General features: G+C 42.0%; 1 protein-coding gene across 1 annotated transcript in view; it reads right to left on the bottom strand.

The window, feature by feature from the left end:
* The window catches only part of LOC309566988 (vomeronasal type-2 receptor 26-like), a gene marked incomplete at both ends in the record, with an annotated part of 31,734 nt that extends 21,081 nt beyond the window's left edge, over window positions 1–10,653 (bottom strand). The window contains one exon of the mRNA XM_082272308.1: window positions 10,387–10,653. Coding sequence (XP_082128434.1) covers window positions 10,387–10,653 — 267 coding nt within the window. The remainder of the gene's footprint in view (window positions 1–10,386) is intronic.
* Window positions 10,654–15,823: the final 5,170 nt, after the last annotated feature.

Raw genomic sequence — 15,823 nt, 5'->3', positions numbered from 1 at the left:
GTTCTTGTGGATGCATGGTGACCCATCCAGGGTGCCTATGCGCCCATCCAGCTAGTGGTTTATGCACTCCAGCCTTATTCATCTTTGGGATCTTCCATTGATCCATGTGCTTGTCTGTCTATATGTTGTATACTGTTTATTAAGGAAAAATACCCCAGCATAATTCCCCCTGAAGATGGAATAACAATTCCGCAACATGTTGGGACGTATCAAAGAAACCTATGTGGACTGACCACATTACATCTTTGATAGTACCTGGGTATACTTGATAGTATTGGGTATAGGTTAAATGATGATCTTTGAACAGTGTACATTGTTATTGCTTGTATATTGTCAATCACGCTGCCCGCCGCACCCCTGACACAGAAAAAAAAATGCTCAGCCTTCTGGGAGAGCTGCCCACCTAATGCCTCCTCCACGCTTTGCCAGTTTTTACTTAGGTAAGGGGACCACCTGTCAATGTCACCTGGTGGCCCTGCCCCCCTTGTAACATCACAGGCTGGTGCATGCTAGGCAATGTACCCCATGCCTATTTACATAGGGAGGGAGCCGGAATCTGCGTGCCCGCAGACCCTGACCCAGCAGACCCCGACATCCACAGCCCAGGGTTGTCCATAAGAGATCCAAAAAACAATAAGGTGTGACCACCCTCCTCCTGCGCTTGGTATCCAAACCCCTCGACCACACTCCTCACGGGACTCACAACTGGCTTCTTAGATGGCTTAGGTCTTGCTGCCCATATCGGACTGGGGTAGTCCACCGGTACTGAAAGCAAGGAAACAAAAAAAGGGCGCACTGACCTAGCGCATTATCCTCAATAGAAGGCTTTATTAAAGTAACATTAAAAAATGGCCACTCACAGACGTAGATAAAGTAAGTCATATCAAGCTCAATTGCTCAAACGTCCGGGTGTAGTCCATACAATCGTTCATAACGGATGAGATGACAGCTGACGCGTTTCGAGGACCAGCCTCTTCCTCAGAGCCCTTTGTCCATAAGAGACCCCTGGCCCCACCCCCATGAGCCCCCTTCCCCAAAGCTCCCTCCAATGTTGAGGACATGTGGCCTAGTATTGTTTTGGGGGAGCGATCACTCGCCACCCCCTTCCTGACCTGCCAGGTTGCATGCCCGGGTAAGGGTATGGTATGGATTTTGGAGGGACCACATGCTGTTTTATATTTTAATTTTGGCATAGGGTTCCCCCTACAATTCATGGTATGCACTGGGGGGGGGGGGGGGAACACATCACACACATTTTTCTTTCATTTGTTCATAGCCGGGTTCTGGTAATTGCAACCGTGAGTAATTTTAAATGGGGTTTGACTTGTTTTTTTTTTTTTTTCTTTAGAAATGCCATTTTTGCTGCAGCATATTCTATACATGCTACAGATGCACCACTTTACAGTCAGACTAATGGGACCCCCCCCCCCCCCCAAGGCATGATATTTAAAGGAATGTTTCATTTTTATTGTTGCACTTTAAGCATCATTAAAATCACTGCTCCTGAAAAAAAATATAGTTTTAAAATAAGTTTTTGCATTGATGCATGTCACCCAGGGCAGTACCTGAACGCCCATACCCTTTGTATGCCTGATTACTTGAATATAAACCTTCAAAATGGGCAATTTAGATTTTTCCTGTTCAGCTCCAATATACTTCAGTGGGGTGTTCGCCATTCAGGTTAGAACTTTTCCCCTATTCAGGAGCTCTGCTGTGAACCGAACAGGGGAACGTTTGGCCCATCTCTACTCACAAATGAAGCAAAATAGCAAACCTTATTGTCACAATCCATATGGATAACCCTTTCAAGGTTGAGGGAGGAGCAGGCAAGGGCTTTCCTGTTTGTCTGTTGTACCTAATTTTCCAGTGGGGTGAAACTAATAAATGTACACTGGAAATACTGGGTATAGTTTAAAGCGGACAGTGATGGTGTTGCTGGTGTATGCCTGACTGATTACAGCATAGGTGAAGGGCTCTGTGCTGTCCTAGGCTGATGTTGCTATAGGGGTAAGACCAGGGGAAGCTGTTAAAAGGCCTGAAGATCAACCTGTGCCAGGGGAAAACCCCAAAGATCTTCCAGGCTCTATGCCCCAGAATGGGAATGGAATGGGTCTCTCTGTTGCTAGGGGGGTAGTTCCCAATTTGTTGATAGTAAAAGGTGAAGAAGAGGAGGAGGAGAAAAAAGGAGATAAATGAAGGTGTAGAGAAGGATCTCAAACAGGGCTCCTTCAAAAGGTAGCCTGAAAGGTCCTTTATCATTCACCTTTACATTACAATCCTCTGCTGGTTCTGGCCAAGTGCAAAACATCTACAGTCAGTTGTGGGGTACTGCAAGTCATGGAAAGGAAATTAAAATAGAAAGCAGAGAGCTGCCCAGGGAAACAATCTGGACAAAGAAAAGAGCCAGAGGAAAGCTTTCCAAAAAATTGTTTTGTTTTTGAGGTTTTTTTAATTGTTGTCCATAAATACAGCTAAGGGTTTCTACATTTAAAGTATAAGTAGCATAAGTAAAGGCATTTTTTTTATATTTTAGATTTGGATAGGGGACTTCTACTGTAAATCAAAAACCAAAAAAACACTGACAGAACTACAAAAGGAAGTCCTCCAGAGATCTTAAAATAGATTATATTTTGGATTCCATTCGTCTTCATAGAAGGTTGTTTTGTAATAGGTAATTTGAAGCGTGGACCAGAAAATGCAATAAGCATCTTAGAAAAGGAATGAATAATTTATTTTTGTTTTTAACATTTGTTGTGTTTTTTAATATTTATTTCCTTTGTCCTATGATAATAATTTTCTTTCACTATTTATGTTTTTGAGTTTGAGGACAAATTTCAATATTATTAAAATATATTATTTTATGATGTGTTTTATGTGAAGTTTGCAAAAATTGTAGTTTTGTTTATGAAAATTACCCATCATCTACTGTATAAGTAAGCTCTTCAAATGATATTAAATACTAGGGTTTTTGTTTAATTTAAAAAAAAAAAGAGTTTTTTTTTTTTTTTGTTTCAATCTTGGTTTTATTAGCATTCAAAAATTTAAAGATTACAAACATACGTGTACAGTGTTTGTGAAAGACACACATTATCTAAAACATTTAATCTCGAAACCGTCAACGTATAGTTCTTAACAATATAAATTCATTTTTGTAAGAGTAATTTGTGTTTTGTCTGGTGTCTCTATTTTAAAGTGGACACAAAGCAAAGTCAAACAACTTATCCAAAATCCCTTATATATGGTATAATCTACAGTACTCTATGGTCAGCTACAAAGTGAGTATCCCCCAACCTTATATTCTTGTTTATTCCCTTAAAACCCCTCATTATCCGAGGGTACAGAGAAAATGTGGCGAGAGGAGGGTAGATGGGGGGGAGGGAAAAACAAAAAGAGAAAGAAGACGGGAAAAGAGGAACGAAGAAGAGAAAAAAAAAAAAAGGGAGGGGAAGGGGGGGTGTGTAAAGAATCACATCCCCCCTTATCCCTCCCCTAACACCTTATATTCTTAGTGTAATATTAAATGTGACTCACATTCCACCATCTGTGTCAGAGGATTAAAAATCCATATTTATATTTCTCCTGTATTCGCATATCTCGTGAGAAAGGGGAAAAAAAAAAAGGGGGGAAAAGGGAGAAAAAGAAGGGAGGGGTAGAAGCCCCCCTCTCCACACCTCTGACCTCTCTCCCTTTATTATTGTGTTTCTCAAAATTCTCTTGTGCTCATAAATCACACCTCTCCATAAATACAAAATTGTGCATATCAGTAACCACACACCATTGCCACCATCACACCCAAAAAAAAAAAAAAAAAACCCAACCCCTCCCCTCCCCCCCGCCCTCCCTCCCCAAAACCACCAATGTTGTTGCTATTCAACCATTGATATCCTATATCCAAAAAAAAAAAAAGAGTTTTAACTTTCCTTCTCAACCTAATGTTAATGTAGGTGGCATATATATTCTTTTTTGGTTCCCCAATCAGTGCTTCCCCCTCCTCCTTCCTATGGACAAGCCATATGCTAGGAGGGTACCTGTGCAGGCATGCTCCTGAACTGGGCAATGTGCTTCCATAGGCATCCATAGACACACACAGGACAGCTTGGCCCCACCCTCCTCTACCTTCTCACAGGATTTTACTGACAGAAGAAGGAACCTATGTCTCCTGCTGCTTTTAGTGTCTCCTGTGACAATAGGAAGAGGGAACAGTGGTTCTGCAGATGGGACAGCCCTGTATCAATGAAAAGGTAAGTGTTTGGGGGGGGGCAACATGTAGTGAGATGTTTTTTAACCTTAATGCAGGGAGTGCGTTAACTGCTTGCCGACCGCCGCAAGTACATATACTGCGGCGGTCAGCCCCGTGCAGGCAAAGTGATGTATGTGTACGTCACTCGCCTGTGAGCCAATAGGGGGCAAGTGCGAGTGACCGGCAGACCCGATGTCCGCCAGTCACTCGCGATCGTCAGTTACAGAGGGAGAAATGCAGGTGGCTAATGTAAACAAAGCCGCCTGTCATTCTCCCTTGTGTAACAGCAAAGATCATACGGTCCTGGTATGTAGGATCGTAGATCTCTGCTGTTACATGAAAAGCCACATCCCTGCATAGTTAGAAGCACGCCCCTAGGGACACACTTAGCCACTGCATCACTAATAAAGTTAACCCCTTCCCTGGCAGTGTAATTTTTACAGTAACAGTGCATATGTATAGCATATCAGATCGCCGCCATTACTCGTTAAAAAACCAACAAAAATGACAAAAATCTTTCCCTTAGTTAGTGAACGCAATAACTTTTGCGCAAACCAATCAAAATACGCTTATTGTGATTTTTTTTTTACCAAACATATGTAGCAGAAAACAAATTGGCCAAAAATGTTAAAAAATTTTGATTTTTACATTTTTTTTTGGGAATTTCATATAAAAAAATGTGAAAAATATTGTTATATTTTTTGTTTATAGCGCATGATCAAAAAATCGCACAGGTGATCAAATACCACCAAAAGAAAGCTCTGTTTGTGGGAAAAAAAGGATGTCAAATTTGTTTAGGTACAGCGTCGCACGACCGCGCAATTGTCATTAAAGTCACGCAGTGCCGAATCGCAAAATAGGGCCTGGTCAGGAAGGGGGTAAAATCTTCCGGGGCTTAAGTGGTTAAGGTAAAAAAACAATTAGACTTTAGAATCACTCTAGGTGGGAAACACATCTTCCCTTTATACTTTTTAATCATTTATTGAACAAAAATATTATTAAATGTAATGGTGTACTGTGTGAAAATTAATTACACTGTTGGCATCAAAAGGTCACATTGCCCCCTCTAGCAGAAATAACTTCTTGTAGGCATGTTGTATGCCTGACAACTAGACTCTAACATCAACATTTGAAAACAAGTTGATATGATGCACAGGTGATAGCTGACTTGATGACTGTGGGCTTCCAAAATCAGACACAGACAGAAAAGCCACTCAAAATCATAACAGAATCAACAGTTGTTATGAGGTTCTTCTAAAATTCTGTCTTCAGATTGTGGAAAAACATATTACATAGTTATATAGTTAGTCAGGTTGAAAAAGTCCATCTAGTTTAACCAATAAAAGAGAGAGAAAAAAAAAATCATACAATCCCATATACACAGTCCTATATTCACAGTTGATCCAGAGGAAGGCCAAAAACCCCAGAAAAGCATGATCCAATTTGCTACAGCAGGGAAAAAACTCCTTCCTGATCCCCTGAGATGCAATTGGATATTCCTGGATCAACTTTACCTATAAATGTTAGTATCCTGTTATATTATGTACATTTAGGAAGGAATCCAGGCCTTTTTAAAGCAATCTACTGAGCTGGCCAGAACCAGCTCTTGAGGGAGTCTATTCCACATTTGCACAGCTCTTACTGTGACTGACTGACTGTCTACTGGTACCGGGACCAAACAACTTAATCTTTGGTTAATCAGTCTTCAGCAATGGGCCAAACACCCACCGGTTCGGTTTGCACCAGAACTCCCAAACATGGAAAAAATTCAGACCCGAACCGTGAACCTTACTAAAGTCTATGGGACCTGAACTTGAAATCTCAAAAGTCCCCATTTTGAAAGCTTATATGCCAGTTATTGGCTATAAAAACGTTATAGGGGCCTGGGTACTGCCCAGGGGAACATGTATCAATGTATATATATATTTTTTTTAAATTGTTTTTAAAAGAGCAGTGATTTTAATGATGCTTAAAGTGAAACAATAATATTTAAAAATGTCTTTAAATCTAGTGCCTGGGGGGAGTCCTCTTAGTCTGCCTGTAAAGTGGAACATCTGTACCATGTATAGAAGCTGCTGCAGCAAAATTAACATATATATATATATATATATATATATATATATAAAGAAAAAAAATGACATTTAAATTGAGTTTCCCAGCTGTAAGAATTCTTGAAAAAAAAAATGTTTCCAGAAATACAAAAAAGTGAAAAAAATGGTGTGGGGGGTCCCCCCAATCCATACCAGGCCCTTTTTGTGTGGTATAGATTTTAGGGGAACCCCCACACAAAAATTAAAACAAAATGGTGTGGGGTCCACACAAAGTCCATACCAGAACCTTATCCAAGCATGCAGTTTGGCAGGACAGGAATGGGGGGACGAGCGAGCACCCTCCCACTCCTGAACCATACCAGTCCACATGCTCTCAAGGGCTCTGCCCCCCCCCCAACCCAAAGGGCCTTGTCCCCATATTGCTGGGGACAAGGGCCTCTTCTCTACAACTCTGGGCAGTGGTTGAGGGGGTCTGCGGGCAAGGGGCTTATTGGAATCTGGAAGCTCCCTTTAACAAGGGGTCCCCAGATTCTGCCTCCCCATCTGAATAAGCATGGGGTTCATTGTACCCCAACACATTAACCAAAAAAAGTGTCAAAAAGAAAAAAAAAAACACAAGCACAGTTTTTGACAATTGTTTTATTCAAAATTTTAAAGAAAATGTCTCCTGATGTAGATCCATCGTCAATCACGATGCCCACCACACAGCTGTCAGTGTGGAAGCCAGCTCATTCGTTGTTAAGGACGCTTCCTGGCCAGCTCCTTATCATCCAGCAATTCACTGTGCCCTGATTGGCATTCCGCCAATGCCCCGAAAATTCGGGTGTTCAGTAAACATCCGAATGGGAGCTGTTTTGAGCCAAACTGATGCTTGGCCCGAACCGTCGTTCGCCCATCACTATTCAGCACATTGTTTCAAAAAGCCACAAAATTGTCCATTAAAGTCACGCAGTGCCGAATCGCAAAATAGGCTCTGGTCTTTGAGCAGCCAATTCCTCTGGGACTTAAGTGGTTAAAGGGGTTTTATGTAAGAAAAAAAAGATTGTTTCTTGGTTGTAAGTCATTATGTACATCAGTGTAGATCCAAGATGAAGCTATAGATGTAGATGTCAATCAGAATAATCTGACAAAATGATCTGCACCACCATAATACTCCTGTCTCAAATATCAGGTTCTGGTGCTGGTAAAATGTCAGCACAGTGTCTGGGAATCTGGCTGAAGTAATTGACCAAATATGTTACCCTGCATTCCTGCCAGCTTGTTTACAGTGTTGAATTAGCCAGCAGCAAACTAGCATGTAAAATTTGCCATTAAACTGCAGCAAACAAAATTTCGGATGGGCAGGTAACCTGGCCAAATCTGACTATTTAGTTTGCCTCTTTAGCAAATTATAAACAAGCAGAGTTCAGGCTGGAATCATGGTTGTCCTGTATATGAATGAGCTATGGTTCAGGCCAAACTCATTTCAGCCCAAACTCACAGGAAACTCTCATATGATACCAGACCACTGACTGAATTAGCTGCAGCTCTGTAAACCCCAACCACACAGCTGCACATAACAAGGGGGTGAGGACACTGGTGACATAACTTACTCAAAATGCCCATGTGGTAGTATTTGTGCACTGTCATTGATCAAATATGGCCATGTGTCAATGATGTCTCCAGCATCCCAACCCCTTTGTTACATGCGACCTCGAACTGAACGGGTCAGAGGCCTTCTATAATGTGACAGTTTACCACACGCTCAGTGTATAGAATGTTATTGTGAAAATGCCACTAGAAGTCCCAGAAATAGTGGCAACCAACCAACAGACATATCAGCCTGGATGTCTCACCACATCCTCAAACTCAATCTATCCAAAGCCGAGCTCATAATATTTCCTCCCCCATGTGTCTCTTTCCCTGATTTCTCTGTCAAGATTGATGGCACAACTAGCAACCTGTCCCTCTATGTCAAGGTTCTAGGTGTAATCCTGGACTCTGAACTATCATTTTGGCCCCACATCTAATCACTGTCCAAATTTTGCTGTCTCAACATATGCAACATCTCCAAAATACGCCCCTTCCTAACCAATGACACCACAACGCTCCTAGTTCACTCTCTCTCCACACCTTCTCCCATGCTCGCCTCCAGGACTTTCCAAAGCCTCTCCCATACTATGGAACTCCCTACCCCAATCTGCCCTGCTATCTCCTACTCTGTTTGCTTTTAGACAATCCCTGAAAACCTTTCTTTTCTACCCCACTTAACAACTGTACTTTTATTTTTCTCCATCCCATCAGTTTATCCCCCTTTTGTATCACTTGACCCTCCCTCCTAGATTATAAGCTCTGACAAGCAGGGCCCTCTGATTCCTCCTGTTTTAAATTGTATTGTAACTGTGCTGTCTGCCTTCATGTTTGTAAAGTGCTGCACAAACTGTTGGTGCCATATAAATCCTGTGTAATATTCATAATAACCAGATCAAAAATCCATGCAGCCAATAGCTCACCACAATAGCTCACAAACAAAGTCAGATTTAAGCCTTGGGGAAGCTGGGGTGCTTCAAGTTGGGGGGGGGGGGCTTATACACAAAGTTGGTTTACATTCTCAGTGACAGTCACACATTTAACACAATGTCATTCTGAGAACACACATGCCCACACACATGCAATAATAGTGCTCTGTGTGTGGATTGCTTGAACCTTCAAATTCATTTTTGAAAAACTTTACAATATACCAGATGATGGTCGGTAAATATTACTTCCTATTATATATTTAATAAAAAAGTATGCTTTTTTTATACATTTTATATTATTGTATTATTATTATATTTTATTTTATGTTAATATTGTTTTATGTACTTTTTGTATAGAGGGGGGCCCCTTATGCAAGAGGGCCCTTGGGCAATTTCCCCTTTTATCCCCTTATAAATCTAGCCCTGACCATAAAAACCTTTGAGCTGCTTCTCATCATATTGAAGGAATATCTGCGGTATAACAAAAAAAAGGTGCTTCTAAGTGCAGCAACAAAGATAGATTTATTGAAATAAAAGAATAAGATTCACTCACATTTAGTAAAATGATAAAAGGCATATTATATATAATGAGGCTATCATCTGTCGACCCAAGATATGCAAGAGTGTACCCAAGGATAAAGCCCCAAGCTACCCTACGTGAACCGGTGTTGTAAAATTTTGTCGGACCCGTGAAAAAATCGGACCTCGTCACTTCCGGTGATAGAGCATCACAAAACAGCGATTGGAGTCGTCCGTGCGCATGCGCAGAAGACATTTTTCGAGGTTTGGCAAAATTATAACAGAGAGCGGACAGGTGATTGAGAGGAGGCGGGGCTGAGGTGCGACGGAGGACGGAGGACACATATGCAGAGCTGGTGGAGGAGGCGGGACGGAGGTGCGGCCGTGTAATATATGCAGGACTTTAGCGACTCCTTGTTTTATTATCTTTAGCAATTATCGTATTATTTATCCTTAGGATTTCATTACATTTAGTATTTCTTATTTTGTATTATATAAATAGTAAATGTAATGAAATCCTAAGGATAAATAATACGATAATTGCTAAAGATAATAAAACAAGGAGTCGCTAAAGTCCTGCATTTATTACACGGCCGCACCTCCGTCCCGCCTCCTCTATTCAGCTCTGCAGATGACGCGGCGGTGTCTTCCGTCCCACCTCAGCCCCGCCTCCTCTCATTCAGCTGCCCGCTATGTGTTATAAGTTTACCAAACCAAGATAATGTCTTATGCGCATGCGCACTTGAGACTCCTATCACCGCAAGTGACGAGGTCCGATTTTTTCATGGGTCCGAGAAAATTTTAGAACACCGGTTTACAGTAGGCAAAGAACCTGGGCTGTCAGATGACTGACAATATGGGAACCTCTTGGATGATGTGAGATGCCCTACACCCCCCCCCCCCCTAAACATCACTGGTGACATCATCCAAGAGGTTCTGCAGAGAATAAAATCTGAGAACATTTGATTGTGCCCTGATTCGCACAAAACTAATTTACATGCAGTTTCAATAGACAAACTATTATGCATTAAAACACTAATATGCATTAAAAAATAGTGTAGTGTTAAATCAATTTTACCTGGGTATGCCTATATATATTTAGGATTTCAAACACATGTAGAGAAGTTTCAGAAGTCTGATCTCCTATAACACCAGCCAATTTGTAATGATCCCGACAGAAGTAATTAGGAATTAGGTCAGTGGACCCAGATAAGATCTTTAGGACACTTTCCACAGCCTTACCCACATCATTACAGGAATCATACATATGGTAACCCAGAGTCACATTGGGTAAAATATTTGGATTTTTATTTATTTCATCTATGGCAAAAATGAAAGACAACATGTACCGATAGTAATGGGGCAAAGGTCTAGGAGGGAACAAAAAAAAAAAAAAAAACACAGTAAAATTATATGCTCTATAAGGAGCAAATGAATAATAATTATAATTATTATTATTTATTATTATTATTATTATGTATTTATGTTGAGCATACATACTAAAATACACACCTAAAGCTCTTAAACATTAACATAGCTTTAAAAAAAGAGAGACCATGTGGAATAAAGTTAGGGTAAATGCAATTTTTTATGTCACATGACATTTGCTCTACTTTTTATCATATCTATATTTTCTATAAAAATGCACCCAAATTAATTTTAGCGCACATAAACACAGGATTATTCAAAAGGATTTTTTTAATCTTTTTCAAAAAGATTTCAACTTTTTTTTCAAACAAACTGTAAGGGATAGAAGCACATTCTGCACAACACTGGATAGTGGAAGGTTCAAAGTTTTTTTGTCCTTGAGGTTGTATGCACCCAACATGAGCACCATGTGTTACACGCCAAAGCTCAAAATGGTAGACCATTTCTTGCCACACATAAATCAACTGTTGCTATTCAATAATTTGATGTCTCAAATCTTGAAGAGTAGCAGGCATAGGTGGGAAAAAAACACCCATTATTTTATGTACCCCCTCAGATAAACATTGCGGGGGATAAGTTCCGGTGACCTGGGAGGCCACAATGAACAAGATCCTGTTGTCCACCTCTTCCAATTCATCATCCTGGAATGGGAATAACATCAGAGCCACACTGGAGCAGATATTCTTCCAGATTCCTGCAGGGACAGGACCAGAGGTGGTTCATGCCATGTCAGCTGGAGCCTGGCATTGTGGTGCAGCATTTCTTAAATAGGTACCCAGGGTTGGAAGATCTACTAAAGCATGCCAGAAGAGTCTGTAGTCATTTCAGGCGGTCATACACAACCAGTGCTCAGTTGGTTGAAATTATGCAGGAATTCCACTTACCTGTAAAGCGCCTGTTTTGTGACATGTCCACCAGGTGCAACACGACTTTGTCAATGCTGCAGTGGCTGCACATGCAACAGAGTACCTGTGTGAGTATGGCACAATGACAGGCTCAGGCTGGCTCAGCTTTTTTTCCTCACACCAATGGCTACTAATAAAGGATGCATGCACTGTACTGTCACCAGAATGGTGAGCCATGACAATGCATGCATAAGTGACATAATCCCTGTTGTATTCCTGCTGGAGCAGGCTCTGTGTGGCATTATGGACAGGGCGCTCGAGGCAGAGCAGTGGGAGGAAGAGGAGGACTTCCTTTCCTCCTAAGGCTCGCTTTATGCAGACTCCATTTCTGCCATGCCTCAGAACACACGAGAGGAGAGGGAGGAGGAGGAAAATGAGGATTCTGGCAGTTTAGGAGGCATTGAAGCAGAGCAAGACATATGTCAGCCCTTAACAGATAGTTTTCCATCCACAGAAACCTTGGAAGTAGTAGGTGGCTGGGAGGAGGCAGTTCTAGATACTGTAATCCTCAGTGACCCTGAGAGTCTGCTTCTCATGCCTCCACAGATGCATGGGGTCCCTCATTCTTCAAAGCCTGCTAAAGGACCCGAGAATATGTGGCATTAGTAGACGGATCACTATTGGTTGGCAACCCTCTTTGACCACCGTTGCTAGAGGAACGTCTCAGGTGTTCTGTGCATCCGTGTGCAGGCAGTGTGCAGGCAGTCCCATTGATGTTATTTGGGATGTGGCAACTGCATGAACTGAGCCATCGCTACCAATTTGACATCCAAGTATGTCCACGTGCATGTCCCTGGGCTCAAACTGTCTGCGTTCAGGGTCATACACCCACACGGATGTCAGATTAGGAACAGCAGTTATGCCTGTGCAGTCATTGCATCCCAACTGACATAAATGGGACTGCCTGTGCGGGGATGCATGGGATAACTGTACATCCGTGTGTGGGTAAACACGGGCATAGACTTTAGTATGCCACATGTGAACAATACTTTAGTAGTAATTTAGCAGGAATTTTTCAAGTTATGTTGTGTTTATGGGCACTAATAATGATTTTAGTGTATTTTTTGTGAAAATAGCGATATGATGAACATTTGTGCAATTATTTTGGGGCACAAAAAAACAGTAGCACTTTTTTTATTCTACAGTTCATGTGCTTTCAGAAAATTTCTGGTTTGAGGGCGGGTTCACACTGGTGCGGTGCAAAACATTGCATGTGATTTGCACCGCATTGCTTTGCAGATCACATGCAATGTCTGTGCAATGCAAATTCAGACATAAAAACTGTATGGCTGTATTTGCATCACATTCGGACCAAACTCGTGCTAGACCCTTTTTTTTTCAGAGCCAGAATCAGATCCCCTGGGCGTTCACACCCATGCCATTCAATTCCTGTCCGAAATCACAGTTCGCACCGCGATCTGCAAACCGATCTGGGGGTGTCATTAACTTTGTACTGACACCTGAAGCAGTTCGCAGAGGGTAGTGTGAACTGCAAGTGATTTAGGTGCGATGCAGGAACCCGCACTGGATTTACAGGGTATCCCGCATCGCACCAATGTGAACCGAGCCTGAGGGTACTTTTCAAATTCTGAAAGCTGTAAGTGAAAAATGGTAACCTCTGAATATTTAGAGTAAATTGTTTTTCATTTACAGTTTTGCGTACATTCAGTTTTCACCATTTCACAAAAAGGTACAATTTAAAATGTACAAATATCTGTTCAAATATTTGTTATGTATTAACTCAATGCAGTTTTAACTTTCATATTTAGTAGCAATTTTGTACATTTTGCCATGTATGAATCTACTATTAATAATTTTAGTGTATTTTTAGCGAAAATATTGGTTTGATAAACATTTGTGAAAATATTGCAGTGCCTTAAAAATCAGTAGCAGCTTGTTTTTTTTCTACTGGTCATGTGGCTTTCAGAAAATGTATAGTTTTGGGGGTCTTTTAAAATCTCTGAAAGCTGAAAGTGAAAAATGAAAACCTCCAGATTTTTGGAGAAATCTGGTTATTTGCAGTTTTGTGTACACTCGGTTTTCACCATTTCGCAAAAAGGTGCAGATAAAAATGTACAAATATTTGTTATTTAATAACTCCATACAGGTTTAGCTTTTATATTTAGAAAGAACTTAGCAGTGATTTTGTAAAATTTGCTGTGTTTGAATCTGCTGATAATGATTTTAGTGCATTTTTAGCAAAAAAATTGTTTTGGCAAACATTTGCCTCCCTTCTAGATTGTAAGCTCTAACGAGCAGGGCCCTCTAGTTCCTCCTGTTTTGAATTGCTTTGTAACTGTATCGTCTTCCCTCACATTGTAAAGCGCTGAACAAACTGTTGGCGCTATATAAATACTATATAATAATAATAATAATAATAATAATAATAATAGTTTTTGCAAATATTGCGTGGCCTTAAAAATCAGTAGCACCTTCCATTTATTCTACTGGCCCTTTGCTTTCAGAAAATGCAAAGTTTGGGGGTCTTTTAAAAACTCTGAAAGCTTAAAGTGAAAAATGAAAACCTCCAGATTTTTTGAGAAATCTTGTTATTTGCAGTTTTGTGTACATTCAGTTTTCACCATTTTGCAAAAAGGTGCAATTAACCTCCCTGGCAGTATGATTCTTTCCGATTTTAGGTGCTGAAAGCGGTACAATTATTTTGCATGTAATTCTTAACCACATCCATACCGGCGCATAGTAATATGACGCCGGCAGAATGGCTTTACCATTCCAGGAGGCCATCATATGACGTCCACCCCTTCTAGCTGCTGCTGCGCGCCCCCGGGGGCGCGCAGCGCAGCGATCAGGGATGAGGCTCATCCCTCGGACATAGCCCATCCCTGATCAAGGTAAACAGCCAATAGAAATTGGCTGTTTACCATGTGATCGGCTGTGTTCTCTCAGAGAGAGCCGCTTGTTCTCTCTGCAATGCGCGCCCCCGGGGGGCGCGCAGAGCAGCGATCGGGGACGAGGCTCGTCCCCTGGACAGAGCCAATCCCGATCTGGATAAAGAGCCAATGAAATTGGCTTTTTACCACGTGGCCGGCTGTGTCCAATCACAGCCGGTCACAAATGTCAACAGAGAACACGGTAACTAGCTGTCACCGTGTTCTCCTCCTCACACACTGATCCTGTGTGAGGAGGAGATTGTGGTAACAGCTCGTTACCAATTACAGTGCACCGCGAACACACTGATTGCCCCCCCAATAAAGAGCACCTGTCACTAACCCATCAAAGTACCTGTCACTAGCCCATCAAAGTGCCCGAGTACCTGTCACCAGCCCATCAGTTACTCTGATGGGCTGGTGACAGGTACTCGGGTACTCTGATGGGCTGGTGACAGGTATTCGGGTACTCTGATGACGGGTACTCGGGTACTCTGATGACAGGTATTCGGGTACTCTGATGACAGGTACTCGGGTATTCTGATGACAGGTACTCGGGTACTCTGATGACAGGTACTCGGGTACTCTGATGACGGGTACTCTGATGACGGGTACTCTGATGATGGGTTCTCTGGTGACGGGTACTCGGGTACTCTGATGACAGGTACTCGGGTACTCTGATGACAGGTACTCGGGTACTTTGGGTAGCTGTCACCGGAGTACCCGTCATCAGAGTACCAATCATCGAAGTACCCGAGTACCTGTCACCTACCAATCAGAGTACCCGAGTACCTGTCACCTACCCATCAGAGTACCCGAGTACCTGTCACCTACCCATCAGAGTACCCGAGTACCTGTCACCTACCCATCAGAGTACCCGAGTACCTTCCACCTGCTCATCAGAGTACCTGACGCCTGAAGTACCCGAGTACTTGCCACCTGCTCATCAGTACCCATCACTACTCATCAGTACTCATCAGTACCCATCAGTACCTATCACCTATCAGTATCAGTACTGATCATCAGTACCCATCAGTACAGTATCTGTGTCACCTATCATTATCAGTACTACTCATCAGTACCCATCAGTACCTATCACCTGCCTGTCACCTGCCCATCAGAGTACCCGAGTACCTGTCACCTGCCTATCGGAGTACCCGAGTACCTGACACCTGCTCATCAGTACCAGAGTACCTGTCATCTGCCTGTCACCTGCCCAGCAAAGTACCTGAGTACCTGTCACCCTTCATACAGCCACCATGTCCAAGTCCAAAAAGGTTTATATACGTCCTCC

This window comes from Pelophylax lessonae (assembly GCF_965119305.1).
Source record: "Pelophylax lessonae genome assembly, chromosome: 1".
In the NCBI taxonomy this organism is placed as follows: domain Eukaryota; kingdom Metazoa; phylum Chordata; class Amphibia; order Anura; family Ranidae; genus Pelophylax; species Pelophylax lessonae.
Note: the sequence above shows the minus strand (reverse complement) of the source record. Positions and strands in the feature narration are given on the sequence as shown.